General features: G+C 36.8%; 1 protein-coding gene across 2 annotated transcripts in view; it reads left to right on the top strand.

Annotated features, from left to right (window-relative positions):
- The window catches only part of LOC139941774 (myosin-IIIb-like), a 49,757-nt gene extending 36,947 nt beyond the window's left edge, over nt 1-12,810 (top strand). The window contains exons 23-29 of one of the 2 annotated variants that reach the window (XM_071938390.1): nt 916-1,121; nt 1,678-1,767; nt 2,482-2,599; nt 3,585-3,632; nt 4,466-4,582; nt 5,279-5,401; nt 11,098-12,810. In XM_071938390.1, coding sequence (XP_071794491.1) covers nt 916-1,121; nt 1,678-1,767; nt 2,482-2,599; nt 3,585-3,632; nt 4,466-4,582; nt 5,279-5,401; nt 11,098-11,202 — 807 coding nt within the window. In that variant the 3' untranslated portion in view covers nt 11,203-12,810. Of the gene's footprint in view, nt 1-915; nt 1,122-1,677; nt 1,768-2,481; nt 2,600-3,584; nt 3,633-4,465; nt 4,583-5,278; nt 5,402-9,050; nt 9,245-11,097 lie in introns of those variants that run through there. The other variant, XM_071938389.1, reaches the window with a different exon arrangement.
- Nucleotides 12,811-15,016: the final 2,206 nt, after the last annotated feature.

Raw genomic sequence — 15,016 nt, 5'->3', positions numbered from 1 at the left:
TTTGAAGCTGCTTATTTGTAATCTGCTTACTTGTATTGTATCTTTCACCCATTGTATATTTTATTGTTCTAGCTTTATGCCCTTGAGAGGCTTTTGCAACAGACGCTTAAAGCCATTGGACCCTTTCGGTACAGAAAAAAAAAAAAAAGTTCACAGATTTACAAATAATTTACAGGGTTTACAGAAGGTAATGGTAAAAGACTTCTCTTGAAATATTAGTCCATGAAATGCTTTACTTTTTGAGAAAACGGTAAAACAATATAAATTCTCGTTAACGAGAATTACGGATTTGTTATAAACACATGTCATGACACGGCGAAACGCGCGAAAACAGGAGTGGGTTTTCCCGTTATTTTCTCCCGACTCCGATGTCCGATTGAGCCTAAATTTCCACAGGATTGTTATTTTATATATAAGTTGTGATACACGAAGTGTGGGACTTGGACAATACTGTTTACCGAAAGTGTATAATGGCTTGAACAAATTTCTTTATTACCATTGTAATTATTAGCTACTGGGTTACAATCATTGAATACAAAAATGATTTGCTAAAAAATTGAGGTAGCGCATGGTGGGGTAACAGTATATATTTGGTTTGTGGTAACACCATGTGTGTATCTACTTGCCAGGTAGAGTTTGTTCTTACAGAACTGTCTTTCTTTATTCTACTACCAGGGAGTAGATTTATCTGATGTTTGGGAGACTTCTCAGTTCTGAAAAGAACTGTCCTGCTTTTTAACAACTTACCCGGGCAGAAGGTATAGAAAATAGGCTGGAACTACTACTTAAGCTTTATATGATCAAAATTAACTGCACTACCACATAGACAGTTCTTGAAATTGGTCTCAATATTTCGACTAGCTTGCCTTAGTCATCGTCAGAAATATTTTATTGTTTTTTGTTTTGAAACCCAAGGAGTCTTCAGAAGAGGATGATGACGATGATGATGATGATGATGATGAGATCATCGAGGATGAGTTTGTCCGCATCAAGAAGAATCTCTTTGGCAAAGAAGGAACGAGGCAGGCATCTGTCCACTGGTTCAAGGCAACACAGTCCATGGCAGCGAGAGACCCATCTGGAGTATTTGCTAAATGGTTCCATGGCATTATCACAAGGAGGTAGGAACAATACAGAATTGGTTCTGCTAACAAAACAGTTGCTGGAAGTGTGATTATGTAATCCACCATATATATATATATATATATAAACTGACCAACCTGTAGAAGTTTGAGATCGATCGGCCATCTAGGTCACAAGAAAATAGTGAAAGACCGACTTAACATTTTGCATGACTTTGATTAACTAAAAAGGAACAAAACGCTCACTGAGCTATAAACTTCAAATGGGAAATAAGTTTGATTTATTGCATGTCAAATATGACGTTTCAGACAGAAAGATTTCAAGGGGATGTTTTCTACTATCATCGTCATTAGACCGTGTAGGTTTTATGTAAATCTGTGATCTTAGACAAGTTTGTTTCTTACCAATCATGCCAATTCTCTAATGTTCCTTTAAGGTGGTATTTGTTGATAACATAGTGTGACACCGTATTTTCCGTCAAATCACCTCCATCCATCTGAACTTTTAAGACAAACTTACAATCTCAATCTCATCTGTTAAAATAAGCACTGTACATATTATAATGTCAACTGTTTGGTTTTATTTTTATCATAGGAGAGCAGAGGATTTGCTAACAGGCAAGGAAATGGGTTACTTCCTTATCCGTGTGAGTGAAAGTCGCTTTGGCTACTCGCTGTCTGTATTGTAAGTAACTTTCGTTTGTTAGTTTTCCTTCTGTCATTATTTCATTGGATATATGTGATTCTGATCATAAGACATTGAAGAGAGATGGCTTTTTACAAAGCCTTTAGCCTGGTTCATACTTCATGCGAATGCGAATACGACAACTTTTGACGTCACAAAGTAGCACCTTGTAAACCCTATAAGTTGCTGCATATTATTGGGTCTCAGAATTCATCACTTCAATAATCTAACTTTCTGTAAATACTCAGTGGCAGTGCCTTGAGTACCTTGTTGGTAGATACGTGCGTTATAAGACCTAATATTATTTAATTTGCAACGAATAATTCACTTCAGTTGACTTGTGTGGAAGTAATTTTGGGAGAACCCTGTCGTAGAGTCGATCTGCATGAATAAATAAAACAAGTACAATCATGATTTGAACTGCCTCTATACTTAACTGGCAAACTCAATGTTGAGTTGGTAAGACACTGCTCTAGAATTGCAAAGGTCGTGGGTTAAAATCCCACCGGAGTAATATGCCCGTGATGTTTCTCGCCCAACTCGGGAAAGTACTGAGTATACAGTGCAACACACATCGGTGAAAGGGTGAAATCAAAATAGTATTCTTTATCCTTATGCAAATTTAACATCCTACAAGCGTGCAATCCTAGTTTTTTAGTTTATTTTTCTTCTAGAGTTGTTCATACCATTTTGTCTCTGATTATGTCATTCTAGAGGCGAGACTCGGTGCAAACATTTCATGATAGATCTCACGCCTACTGGCAAGTACATCATTGTTGGTGAAAGACCAGTGTTCCCAGATCTCCAGGGACTGGTCAAATATTATCAAGCGGTAAGAAAACACACAATTTTGTGCATTATTGCCGTATAGTTGTATATCTGTCCCATAAGCAAATGCTTTTATGGCCCAAGGAGTGCGATCCCAAGTATGATTGGGTTGGTTGCACTGCTAGGGGTCATTCATAATCATAAACATTTTCACTAGTGGCCAAACCGTATGCTTTTTTAATACAAACCCTTCCTCCCCCCTTAAAGGGTACAGAGAATGGTTTTTTTTCCCCCACAGTATTCTACATGACACTTGAATGTAAATTACATGCAAACTCTGTTTATTACAAACACTGATTCAGAAATATATAAAGACCGTACATGTGTTTAAAAAAAAGATCTGTCTACAAGACTTTTGAATGGTAAAAAAGTGTCCTATTTAATGATGGTCATGAAGCTATATTTTTATAGTTTGATTTTTTTGTTTAGGAAATGAAAGCGTATGGCGGTATAAACCCCTCTCCCTCCCAGCGCACTGTTTGTATGCTTGTTAAAATTAATTGTGAATGGCCCCTTAAATTATGTCAGGTATTAGCTGCTGGGTCTGGTTTCTGGCTGATTTTGGTTTTCTATAGTATTTCTGTATAGGTTAAAAACAGTTAAAAGCTTTCATTTTAGGTAATGCACACACAAATTTGCCAACGTAAAATGGTATAGTTGTCTAAAAATTAAAACTGAATTATTGTTCAAGTTCCCATCCACCAGCCAAGTACAAAAGATTTTGCATGTTAAATGAGTTTTGTCCGTGGCTTATGTGAACGTTTTTGTATGATTTGGTTTAGAAGCAGCATCATCTGTCCGATTCATTCAGATAAAAAAACCGAAAACAAAAACAAACAAACATATGTTTCAGCAACTTTTAAAGCTTTATATGTAAATGTTAACAAAATGTGCAAATTTTAACCCCACTTCTGTAGTTTCAATTTTAATAATAATGTGATTGGATATTCTTTAAAAAAAAAAATTTTTTGATGTTCAATTTATTTCAGAACCCAGTCTCACCATTTGGAGATATTCTTAAAGTACCATGCGGCCAAGTAAGAAAATTTTCCACTTTCATTATGCTCCCCTGAAGAACTTGATAAAAGTGGGCATCCCTGGGGAACTATTATTTTAAAACAAACAATTTGTAAAGTTTTTCTTTAATTGGAATCTGCTACATGATGCTAAACTTAAAATGTACCTGTTAAATTGGTCTAATTGTCCTAATTGTTATAATATATGTAGATTTTTAAGTATATTGCATTATAACATTATCATTATCATGTTGATCATATTGATACCTCACCATGCAATGCCTCAAATCCTATATAACATTGTCATTGTTTACCCGTATTCATGATTAAGGTTCAAAGTCTGGTTGTTGTATCCATTATTTTGTTTCTTGTCAATTTTTTGGGTTATTTCTGGGTTTGTTATCCAGTCTCTTTTATCCAGTCTCATGTAAACATAAGGGTTCCCCAACACAAGCAACTGCTTATCGGAGTTTGCCTGCATTTCTCTAATTTGTTTTATGTTAATTCTTTTTTAAATGTAAAATTGTATGCCTATGTTTATTCTAAACCATTGAAGTGGAAATAAAAAAATAAATGTCTCTGGATTGATATACTAAATGTTAAATTTGCATCGGGGATACAGAATATAAATTTTGTTTTTTATTATTCATACACTGATGTGTGTTAGCACCGTATACTCAGTACTTTCCAGAGTCCTGTGAAAAAATATCACAGTAGTATGCCTGTGATGTTTTGTCGCAGGACTCGGGAAGGTGCTAAGTAGACGGTGCTTTAACACACATTGGTGTATGAGTAAAAACCAAAATGAATATTCTCTGAATTGAATGATGTAACTTTGCTTCTTCCGTCTTCAGGATGAGAATGAGCTGGACTATGCTGAGCTTCTTGCAGACAGGAGAGACAAACGTGGCTCTGGTGTGCCATCCTCAATCATCAGGAGTCTCAAAGAGAAAAAAATAGACGCTGATGAGGTAAGACCAATTGAAAGGCACTGGACACTATTGGTAATTACTCAAAATTATTATTATCATAAAACCTTTCTTGATAACGAGTAAAGGGGAGAGGTTGATAGTATAAAACATTGTGAGAAACGGCTCTCTCTGAAGTGACGTAGATTTTGAGAAAGGTAATTTCTCATTAAAAGACTTTCAGGCCTGAAGCCTATTTTAGGCATCTGAAAGTACACAGACTGTGCAACAAAATTGTCTTTTCTTAAATTATTCTCTTGTTAGTTTGATGACCAACTGTTATTTTTGATGCATATTTTTTTGATGCATATTTTGGGATATACCAAGTGACGTAGATTTTGAGAAAGGTAATTTCTTATTAAAAGACTTTCAGGCCTGAAGCCTATTTTAGGCATCTGAAAGTACACAGACTGTGCAACAAAATTGTTTTTTTTCTTAAATTATTCTCTTGTTAGTTTGATGACCAATTGTTATTTTTGATGCATATTTTGGGATACACCAAGTGAGAATACTGGTGTTTGACAAGTTCTGAAGTTGTCCCGTTCCTTTAAAGGCAAAGTACACCTTTGAATCTTTTAATCCTATTTTATTTCAAATAATGTATTGTGTCCACAGATGACACAGAGGAGCAGTCAAGCTTCAGTGTTCTATGGTCCCAAGTAAAATCAATACATCTTTGTTCTCATCCCTTGGTTTTAGGCCATTTATAGCACAGCCAATGGGAACACCGTAACACTCCCTGATCCTCAGAACCTCGGGGTAGAAAACAACGCTCGCTCTCGGCCCGTCAGCGAGGCGTCGTACTTGTATGTGGATAGTGAGGTAAATATAGAATATCTTACTTATTAGATTAGAGGTCAGAATATTAGTTAAGTGTACTCTTTTAAGACTAAGCCTGGGCGACTAGTGGAGTAGTTGTGATTATTGATTGAATTTGAATTTGACCAGCCTCTCTTCAACTTGAAGCTGTCTTTGCACAGTTTTGTTTCTTGCAAGCAGAAGTAGCCTGTCTTCTTTTTAACTGCTCTTTTATTTATTTCTACGAAATTGTTATTCTCCTGACTCTTGTCGTATGATCAAACCATTCAACTTAATTTTTACTTTGTCAAACTAACTGATAAAAAATACTCCTATAAATGCACAATAATGGACGTGTCTTTGTCGAGCGGTCAAGTGCACAAGACTCGAGCTCCGGTGTCTTCTGATCAGCAGTGTGTGGGTTAGAACCCTGGTCTTGACACTTGTGTGTTAAGCAAGACACCTTAAACCATCGTATTGTTTAGTTCTTCTGTGGGGATTCAATGCCCTAGGCCCTGTGTGCTCTGTAATGCAAGTACAGTACAAAGAACCAAGTTACACTTAATGTCAAGAAAATTGGTTTTGTCTGATGTTCTCTGTGGTGGTGCTCCACCAACTGAGCTATTAGTTGTGGGTTAGGGACCTGGTGTCGATTTCACAAAGAGTTAAGACTAGTCCTAACTTAGGACTAGTCCTAGGGGATATTAAAAACATAAGGGTGCTCCACCAACTGAGCTATTAGTTGTGGGTTAGGGACCTGGTGTCGATTTCACAAAGAGTTAAGACTAGTCCTAACCTAGGACTAGTCCTAGGGGATATTAAAAACATAAGGGTGCTCCACCAACTGAGCTATTAGTTGTGGGTTAGGGACCTGGTGTCGATTTCACAAAGAGTTAAGACTAGTCCTAACTTAGGACTAGTCCTAGGGGATATTAAAAACATAAGGGTGCTCCACCAACTGAGCTATTAGTTGTGGGTTAGGGACCTGGTGTCGATTTCACAAAGAGTTAAGACTAGTCCTAACTCAGGACTAGTCCTAGGGGATATTAAAAACATAAGGGTAGTCCTAAGTTAGGATGAGTAACTCGTCCTAACTCGAGATGATACTAGTCTTAACTCTCTGTGAAATGCACCCCAGGGGTTGATTTCACAAAGAGTTAAGACTAGTCCTAACTTAGGACTAGTCCTAGGGGATATTAAAAACATAAGGGTAGTCCTTAGTTAGGATGAGTAACTCGTCCTAACTCGAGATAAGACTAGTCCTAACTCTTTGTTCAATTGAATGCCTACTTAAGCTGAAAACTAAAGAGGAAATAGATGGATGGAGTGGATGAGATCTGAACTGTGACGCTTCCAAGGGAATTTGCAAATGTCAACTCTTTTTTTAAAGATATCAAATAATAAACCACAAGGGAAAGAAACTGACTGGTTAAATTTATCCAGGCGGTTTGTTTTCCTTTGTGGTTTTTATTTGATATCTGCTTCCCTGGTTGTATCATAAACATGGGTGTGATTCCTTGCTACATGGCAACTAACGATTGCATGGCTTCTTCTGGCACCCCAAACGAAGATATTGAAAAAACAGGGAGACCGCCAGCATAGTGCTCGAACGCTCAGTTGGTAGAGTGACGGCACACTAATCCGGGGTCGTTGGTTCAAATCCTGCTCTAAAAAGAATTTTGTTTGTTCAACCCAAAATCTTTTTTAATATGTTTTGATGTTTGATTAATGGTAGTAGAGGTTTTCTGTTGAACTTTCACATTAACACCATAGTCACCATTTCACTGCTCATTCCATCCCGGTTTCTTCTCACTAACAGTTTGCTTGAGCAACATTAGCTAATCTATTAACAATCAGTTTGATGTGTCGTGCTAACTTGTTTGTGATAAATAATACATTTAAAGGTATTATACAAGATTTATTGGAGATGACAAACTAGTCACGTTTTTGTGAAAAACCATACATGAAAATTAAAAACCTTTATAAAAAGGGCTCTAAAGCCCAGTTGTGAACGTGGTGAAAACAGTGAAAAATCATGCACAATTCCCAGCATTTGAACACATTGTCCTTATTTTGGTTGTGAACAACCAAAATCAGCTGTTGTGTTTTTGAAAGGTTTTCGGGTACACTTTTCTTGAATATGACTGCAGAGGGAAGCATTTCAAAGAATACAATGGTTCTAGTATGAACTTCATAATTTTTAAGTTTTGAGACTACAATTATAATACAGTTGTCCTGATGTTTTTTATCCATACCAGCCCTGTATAATACCCGTAAAGTAGAAAAGCAGAAGGTTAGCTGTTAAAAATCAGTCCTTGTGCAGTGTACATTATATAAAAGAAAATTATCAACCAAAAAGAGCACCACTTTGCATACATCATGTTAGCAGTTTTTCCAAATTGTTGCAGGTTTGTTTTAAAGTACCTGAAGCTACAGAAAGTGTTTTAACATTTGAATGGAAATGCAGGCTTATACTGAATATAATTTGAGTTGACACATTTCATACATTTGATGTTTTAAAACAACCTAAAATTTCGATAAAGAATGGACGAAATAAGTTATTACCTTTCCATCCTTTTTTTTATTGAAATTTGTATTTGTATTTAAATGTTTATTAAAATAAGTCAACTGAAATTATTGTCAGTACAAGCCTTCTTGTTCATTCACATGTTGAAACACTTTTTTGTGCTTTCAGAAACTTAAAAAAAATACAACTATTTGGAGAATCGGCAAATGACTGTAGAAAAAAAGTTTTACACTTTATTGCGTTTCCTGGCATATGGGAAATAGTTTTGCATTGGCAGTTGGCTTTATATCTAATTTGTCCTTTCCTCTTTCCAAACTCTCTCCCTCAATTCATGTTGTTCCAATTTCTATATTCGTCAATCCTACCCAATCCCATTTTCTTCATCCCACTTCGATCCCCCCGACCTCTATTATTTCTTTGTGTCGACCCAATGTCTGTCTGTGACAATCATTCCCACTCTTCCTTGTGTGTTTCCCTTTTCTCCTGTGTCATTCCCTCCCATTCCCATTTTCCTTATCTTTCCCAACTCCTTTATTGTTCGCACCCAATGTCTGTCTGTCTGTTACAATCATTCCCACTTTTCCCTATCTGTGTTCACCTTTTCTCCTGTGTCAATCTCTTCATATTCACATTTTTATTATCTTTCCTCTTCCAACCCTTGTTTTGTACGCACCAAATGTCTGTCTCTGATCATTCCCACTTTTCCCTCTGTGTTTCCATTGTCTCCCTTGTGTTTCCCTGTTCTTCCGTGTTTCACTTTTCCCCTGTGTCGATCCCTCCCCATTCCCATTTGCATCATCTTTCCTCCCCAACCCCTGCTTTGTATGCACCAAATGTCTATTTGACAATCATTCCCACTTTTCCCTGTGTTTCCCATTTCTCCTGTGTCAATCCCTTACTTTCCCATTGTCCTTACTTTTCCTTCCCAAACCCCTGTTTTGTTCGCACCCAATGTTTGTTTGTCAATCATTCCCACTTTTCCACCTGTGTTTCCCTTTTCTCCTGTGTCAATCCTTCACTTTCCCATTTTTCTTACTTTCCTTCCCCAACCCCTGTTTTGTATGCACCCAATGTCTGTCTCTGACAACCATTCCCACTTTTCCTGGTGTTTCCCATTTCTCCTCCCTGTGTCCAACCCTCCTGCAGCTTTGTAGAACTAACAGCGCTGATGATGTGCCTCCTCCCATACCTGAGAGGCTGTATTCAGGAGCTTCGCGTCTCAGACCCCAAGCTCCCCTCCCTCCCCGCGGTGGTGGTGCTGGCCCTCAAGCCCGCGCCCCAGCTGCTAAAGCCTATGCCCCAAAGAAGCGATGAGAATGCTTCGCTCCCTCTGGCACAAGGTACGAAATAGAAGGCTGAATATTAGTATTAGTAAAAAAGCATCGACTAACCTTTCCCATTTCCCAATTTTTATCAAAGGAAATATTCCCAGTTGGACCCAAATGGAATACTCACATTGGCATGATTGGAAACAATTGAAAATATACCTTTTTGGGTACAGGGGATATTCCTTTTTGGGTACAGGGGGAGATTCCTTTTTGGGTACAGTGGATATTCCTTTTGGGTACAGGGGATATTCCTTTTGGGTACAGGGGATATTCCTTTTGGGTACAGGGGATATTCCTTTTGGGTACAGGGGATATTCCTTTTGGGTACAGGGGATATTCCTTTTGGGTACAGGGAATAATCCTTTTGGGTACAGGGGATATTCCTTTTGGGTTCAGGGGATATTCCTTTTGGGTTCAGGGAATATTATTTCAACATGTGAGTACGGGGAATACTCCTTTATGGTTGCACATAAAAACTCCCATTGGGAACAGGGAGTTCAGAGAATTCCCAATAACGAGGAATTTTCCATTGGGAGTATGGCTTATTCCCATGCGAGAGGGGAAATTGGACCATAAAAATGTACTATTCTGTGCTTAGTGTTGAACACTTTTGAGCTTTTTAACTATTGGAATGCAGTGGTTTCCGCACAATTTAACTGCCATAGCTTTTTTTAATACATGGCTTGAGAGTGTTTGTGTTTGATACCATGTTTAGGTTTATCTCCAGAGGAGAAGTGAACTGGAAAACACACTCAAAACTTTTTGTTTTTTTTCCCTGAAGCAATTTCAACATCTATTAAAATTGTTGTCATACCTGTTGCTAGCTAAAAGGGTCAAACTGCCTTTATAGACATGCTCTGTGGTTTAGTGCTCTAATGGCAAAGGTTGTGGGTTCAAATCTCACCCGCGTAATATGCATGCGGATTTGTTTTACATGACTGTTATGTTATAGAAAGTATTGATTGTACAGTGCTTAAAGTGCCAAACACTATTGGTAATTACTCAAAATAATTATTGTAATAAAACCTTTCTTGATTACAAGTAATTATTGGGGAGAGGTTGATAATATAAAACATTGTGAGAAACGGCTCCCTCTGAAGATACGTAGTTTTCGAGAAAGAAGTAATTTTCCACGAATTTGATTTTGAGACCTCAGATTTAGAATTTGAGGTCTCGAAATCAAGCATCTGAAAGCACATAACTTGGTGACCATGGTGCGACACATGTGTTTTTTCTTTCATTAATATCTTGCAACTTCGATGGCCGATTGAGCTCAAATTTTCACAGGGTTTGTTATTATATGCATATGTTGAGATATACTAACTGTGAAGACTAGTCTTTGACAATTACCAATTAGTATCCAGTGTCTTTAACCGTGGTGTAGGGGTAAACCCACATAATGTGAAATAACACTGGTCGATATTGTAATGACAATTTTTTTGTTTTCAAAAACAGATTATTTCAATTAAGAATAATCCTACCATTAGCACTGACCACATCATTTTGTTTTAGCAAATTAACATTGTTAACAGAATACAAAACTAATAAAGCACCTGTTATATTTGTATCAGTTTTTTAAAAACAAAAAAAATTCTGTGAAACTTTGATGGGAGGGTTTAAGTTTGTTATTTGCCATCCAAATAAGTGTAAATAAACCAAGGCTGAAATGGAAAAAAGTCTGGTGCCTCATTGTAGAATGAGAATGAGTATTTACTATTGTTTATTGGAGATGGGGAACCTGTGGCAGAGTGATAAAGTTCCAGCGTTGTAGAGCCTTTATATTTTGTGGTTATATGTATTCACTTACGTATCTATTTATTTGTCTATTAAATATTTATTTATTTATGTTTGCTTTCTCTCGACAGAAAACAGTTGGTGTTAGTAAACTTTCCCGTCATAGTGCAAGACGCTCGGCTGTCCGAGAATCAAAATCTGGCGGTATTCGTCGCAAAAGCACAGATCAGTTCTGAACCAAAAATGGCTCTACTGTAATTTTCTAGAGCACTGACACCAACTGACATCATCCTCATCAGCTAGTCCCAATGAAGCTTCTTGTAGGCAAGCACAGTGTTGATTAAACTATCTCAGTTTCTTGTGCTATTTGGAGAAAAAGAAAATGAAACTTAAAGGCAGTGAACACTATTGGTAATTACTCAAAATATTTATTAGCATAAAACCTTACTTGGTAACGAGTAATGGGGAGAGGTTGGTAGTATAAAACATTGTGAGAAACGGCTCCCTATGAAGTGGAGTAGTTTTCGAGAAAGAAGTAATTTTCAACAAATTTGATTTCGAGACCTCAGATTTATAATTTGAGGTCACGAAATCAAGCATCTTAAAGCACACAACTTCGTGTGACAAGGAAGAATTTTCAAAGACTAGTCTTTGACAATTACCAAAGGTGTCCAGTGCCTTTTGATAGTCTTTATTGTAAAAGATCTTCTTTCGAGTTCAGTCAGCATGGTTTTCCTACAATCTCATCAACATAACCAAAATCAGGCTTGAAGAGCAGACTAGTCAGATATTTTTGATAGTAAACGGTTCATTATTACAGTTATAGGCAGAGAATAAGACATTTATAATACTTTGGCAAAGGGTTATACTTTGTGGCAAAAGTGCCTCTGCATTTGAATTTACGAGAAACTATAGCTAAACTACATAAATATTTGCATTTTTGTAAATATATGCGACTATATTTTTATGACAGTGTACTTTTTTTATAGATTTGATAGATCAATGGGCAAGACTGATTTATATTTAAATCTTACTTTTTTTGACAACTTGCTGTTAATTCAATGAAAACTTTCCTATATTGACAGGAATCGATGACCCATTTTGATATAATTGACCTCAACATCCTTAGCATATAATAATTTGCATTCGGCTAGCAATTCCCCATTGTTCAGTGACTAAGGCCGTGTCCGAAACGGCGACTTCGGCTACAGCTACGGCTAGATCGCGCGCGTCTGCTATTCTTCAACACTGGTAGACGTGCTGATCTAGACGTAGCTGTAGCCAAACTCGTCATTTCGGACACGGCCTAATAGTGAGGCAGACAGGGGGGAAATATTGTTGGTGGAATTGTGCTGTTGATGATACAAGCATGGAATTCGGCACACAGAGTGTGACATGGGTAAGATATTTGGCTCTAGGGACATTGCAGGTTTAGCCTTTGAACAAAATATTCTAAGAAAAACATGCCATTTAAAAAAAAATCAAAATGTCTTCCATTGCTTATTGTTTAATCGTGCTTGTTTTTATAATAATCATCAATCGCATGATCCCAAACCTAGGCCTACTGAACTAAATTATATGACTTCATTGACTGAGCGAATACCATGCCAGGCTACTTTTCACTACTTTTCCGTAATGCATTTTGACAATCTCTGCCAGTGTAATTAACAGTACTTATTGAAGAAATTCACTAACTGACTTTTATATATACCCTATGATGCAAATTAACTAATTGACTTTGTTTTCATAATGATTATCACAAATATTTGAGTGAATTATAAAACATGAAAATGATTGTATACCAAAATGATAAATTAAAGACTGATGGTTTTTGTAAAGTTAAATTTAATTGTTTTGATTCAAAGTGTGGTTGTTGTTCAAATAATGTATCAATTTCCTTTTTATTTAAAAGGCAGTGGACACTATTGGTTATTACTCAAAATAATTATTAGCATAAAACCTTTCTTGGTGACGAGTATAATAATGGGGAGAGGTTGATGGTATGAAACATCGTGAGAAACGGCTCCCTCTGAAGTGCCATAGTTTTTTGAGAAAGAAGTAATTTTCTACGAATTTGATTTCGAGATCTCGGATTTAGAACTTGAGGTCTCGAAATCAACCATCTTCGCACAAACTTCGTGAGACAAGAGTGTTTTTTTTCTTTCATTATTATCTCGCAAGTTCAAGGACCGATTGAGCTCAAATTTTCACAGTTTTTTTTTAATGCATATGTTAAAATACACCAACTGTGAAGGCTAGTCTTTGACAATTACCAATAGTGTCCACCAGTTGATACACATTTTGAAAGGGAAAGTGTTTTAAAGACTTAAAACACTTTCCCTTTCAAAATGTGTATCAACTGGTAATATTATTGCTCGCATTATAGTCATGATCGTCTACCAATAAACAGGGTTCATAATACAAACCAACCGCATTACTTTACAACTCTAAATTTTATTTGATATTCAATTCAACAAATATTTCTTACGTGATGGTTGTAAAACTACGTAGTCTACTTCGTGTTAATGAAAAGCGCTGTTCCTTATTATTCCCTTTTAAATGCAGTGGACACTATTGGTAACTCAAAATAAATGTTATCATAAAACCTTTCCTGATTACGAGTAATGGGGTCCTGGGGAGGGGTTGACGAGTATAAAAAATTGTGAGAAACAGCTCCCTCTGAAGTAACGTATTTTTGAGAAAGAAGTAATTTTCCAAGAATTTGATTTTGAGACCTCAGATTTAGAATTTGAGGTCTCGAAATCAACCATCTGAAAGCCCACAACTTCGTGTGACCATGGTGTGCACAAGGGCGTTTTTTCTTTCATGATTATCTACTTGCAACTTTGACGACCGATTGAGCTCAAATTTTCACAGGTTTGTGTTTGTATGCATATTTTGAGATACACCAAGTGAGGAGACTGGTCTTTGACAATAGTGTCCACTGTCTTTAAAGGCCCATGGACTCCTTCGTCAAAGACAAGCTTTTAAGCTGGTTTAAAACAATTATTATTGGGCCTATTATTAAAATAATAGACCTAATAATAATATGGGTTTGCTCGGTCAATTTCAGCACTTAACAACCAATTTCTTTTTCTTGCGTTCGAATTAAAGCTGTTTTGCCTCCAGTAACTGCGTTGCAATAGGCCATTCAATTTCGTTTTAGTCGAATCATCCTTTAGCACTCTGTTCAATTTAGCGTTTCGTCATTCTTTTTCGTGACACTCACGCCTCAAGAAGCGTCTGCGAATTTGAATTCTGCTTTGATTTGTTAAATTGAATGATTATTTTGTTAAATCGAACTTGACGCAACATTACATTTGAGTAATCATAAAACGAAATCAACCCTTTTCAGCAGCATTCGATTGAAGTTCGCGCGAAATATAATAACTTGGTGGTTAAATTGGCTGCTCACTGCCGAAATTGACAGAGAAAACATATATGCGATTTATATAGTGCCTAATATCTCTAAGCGCTTTACAAATAACTCAAATAAATATCACACTTGTGTATCTCAACGAACATCATGCATAAAATAACAACCTGTGAAAATTTGAACTCAATATAAATTGGTTGTGAAGTTGCGAGAGAGAATAATAGGAAAAACACCATCGTCCGCCCCAAGTTGTGTGCTTTCAGATGCTTGAATTCGAGACCTCGGCTGATGAGGTAAAACCACATCATAATTGAAAGAGGGCGTGGTGATGATGAGGGATATACATGTATAGCTTTTTGTCATCAAAAATTCACACTAATATGGGAAGAAAACGCAACTAGAACAATTGTCCAAAGTTAATTTGGTGTACATTATAAAAAACTTTAGAAACGGCGCACCGGAATTTCCACTCAGGTTTTGGTATTATGAAAGTCTGTGTTTTCGCAAATCCCTTTTTGGCCAAAGGAGAACATGGACATTTTTACAAGAATTACCAAGCTTCCAGTGTTTCTCAGAGTACCAAATATGCGTGTTTCGCAAACACCTTTCCCCCGGCCCCGAGTAGGAATTTGTTTTTTTCTGAAACTACAAAGTACCATGGAGGAAGAAACGTA

The sequence above is a fragment of the Asterias amurensis genome, chromosome 9, assembly GCF_032118995.1.
Source record: "Asterias amurensis chromosome 9, ASM3211899v1".
Classification (NCBI taxonomy): Eukaryota; Metazoa; Echinodermata; class Asteroidea; order Forcipulatida; family Asteriidae; genus Asterias; species Asterias amurensis.
The sequence above is the reverse complement of the archived record's forward strand: the minus strand, read 5'-3'. Positions and strand labels throughout refer to the sequence as shown.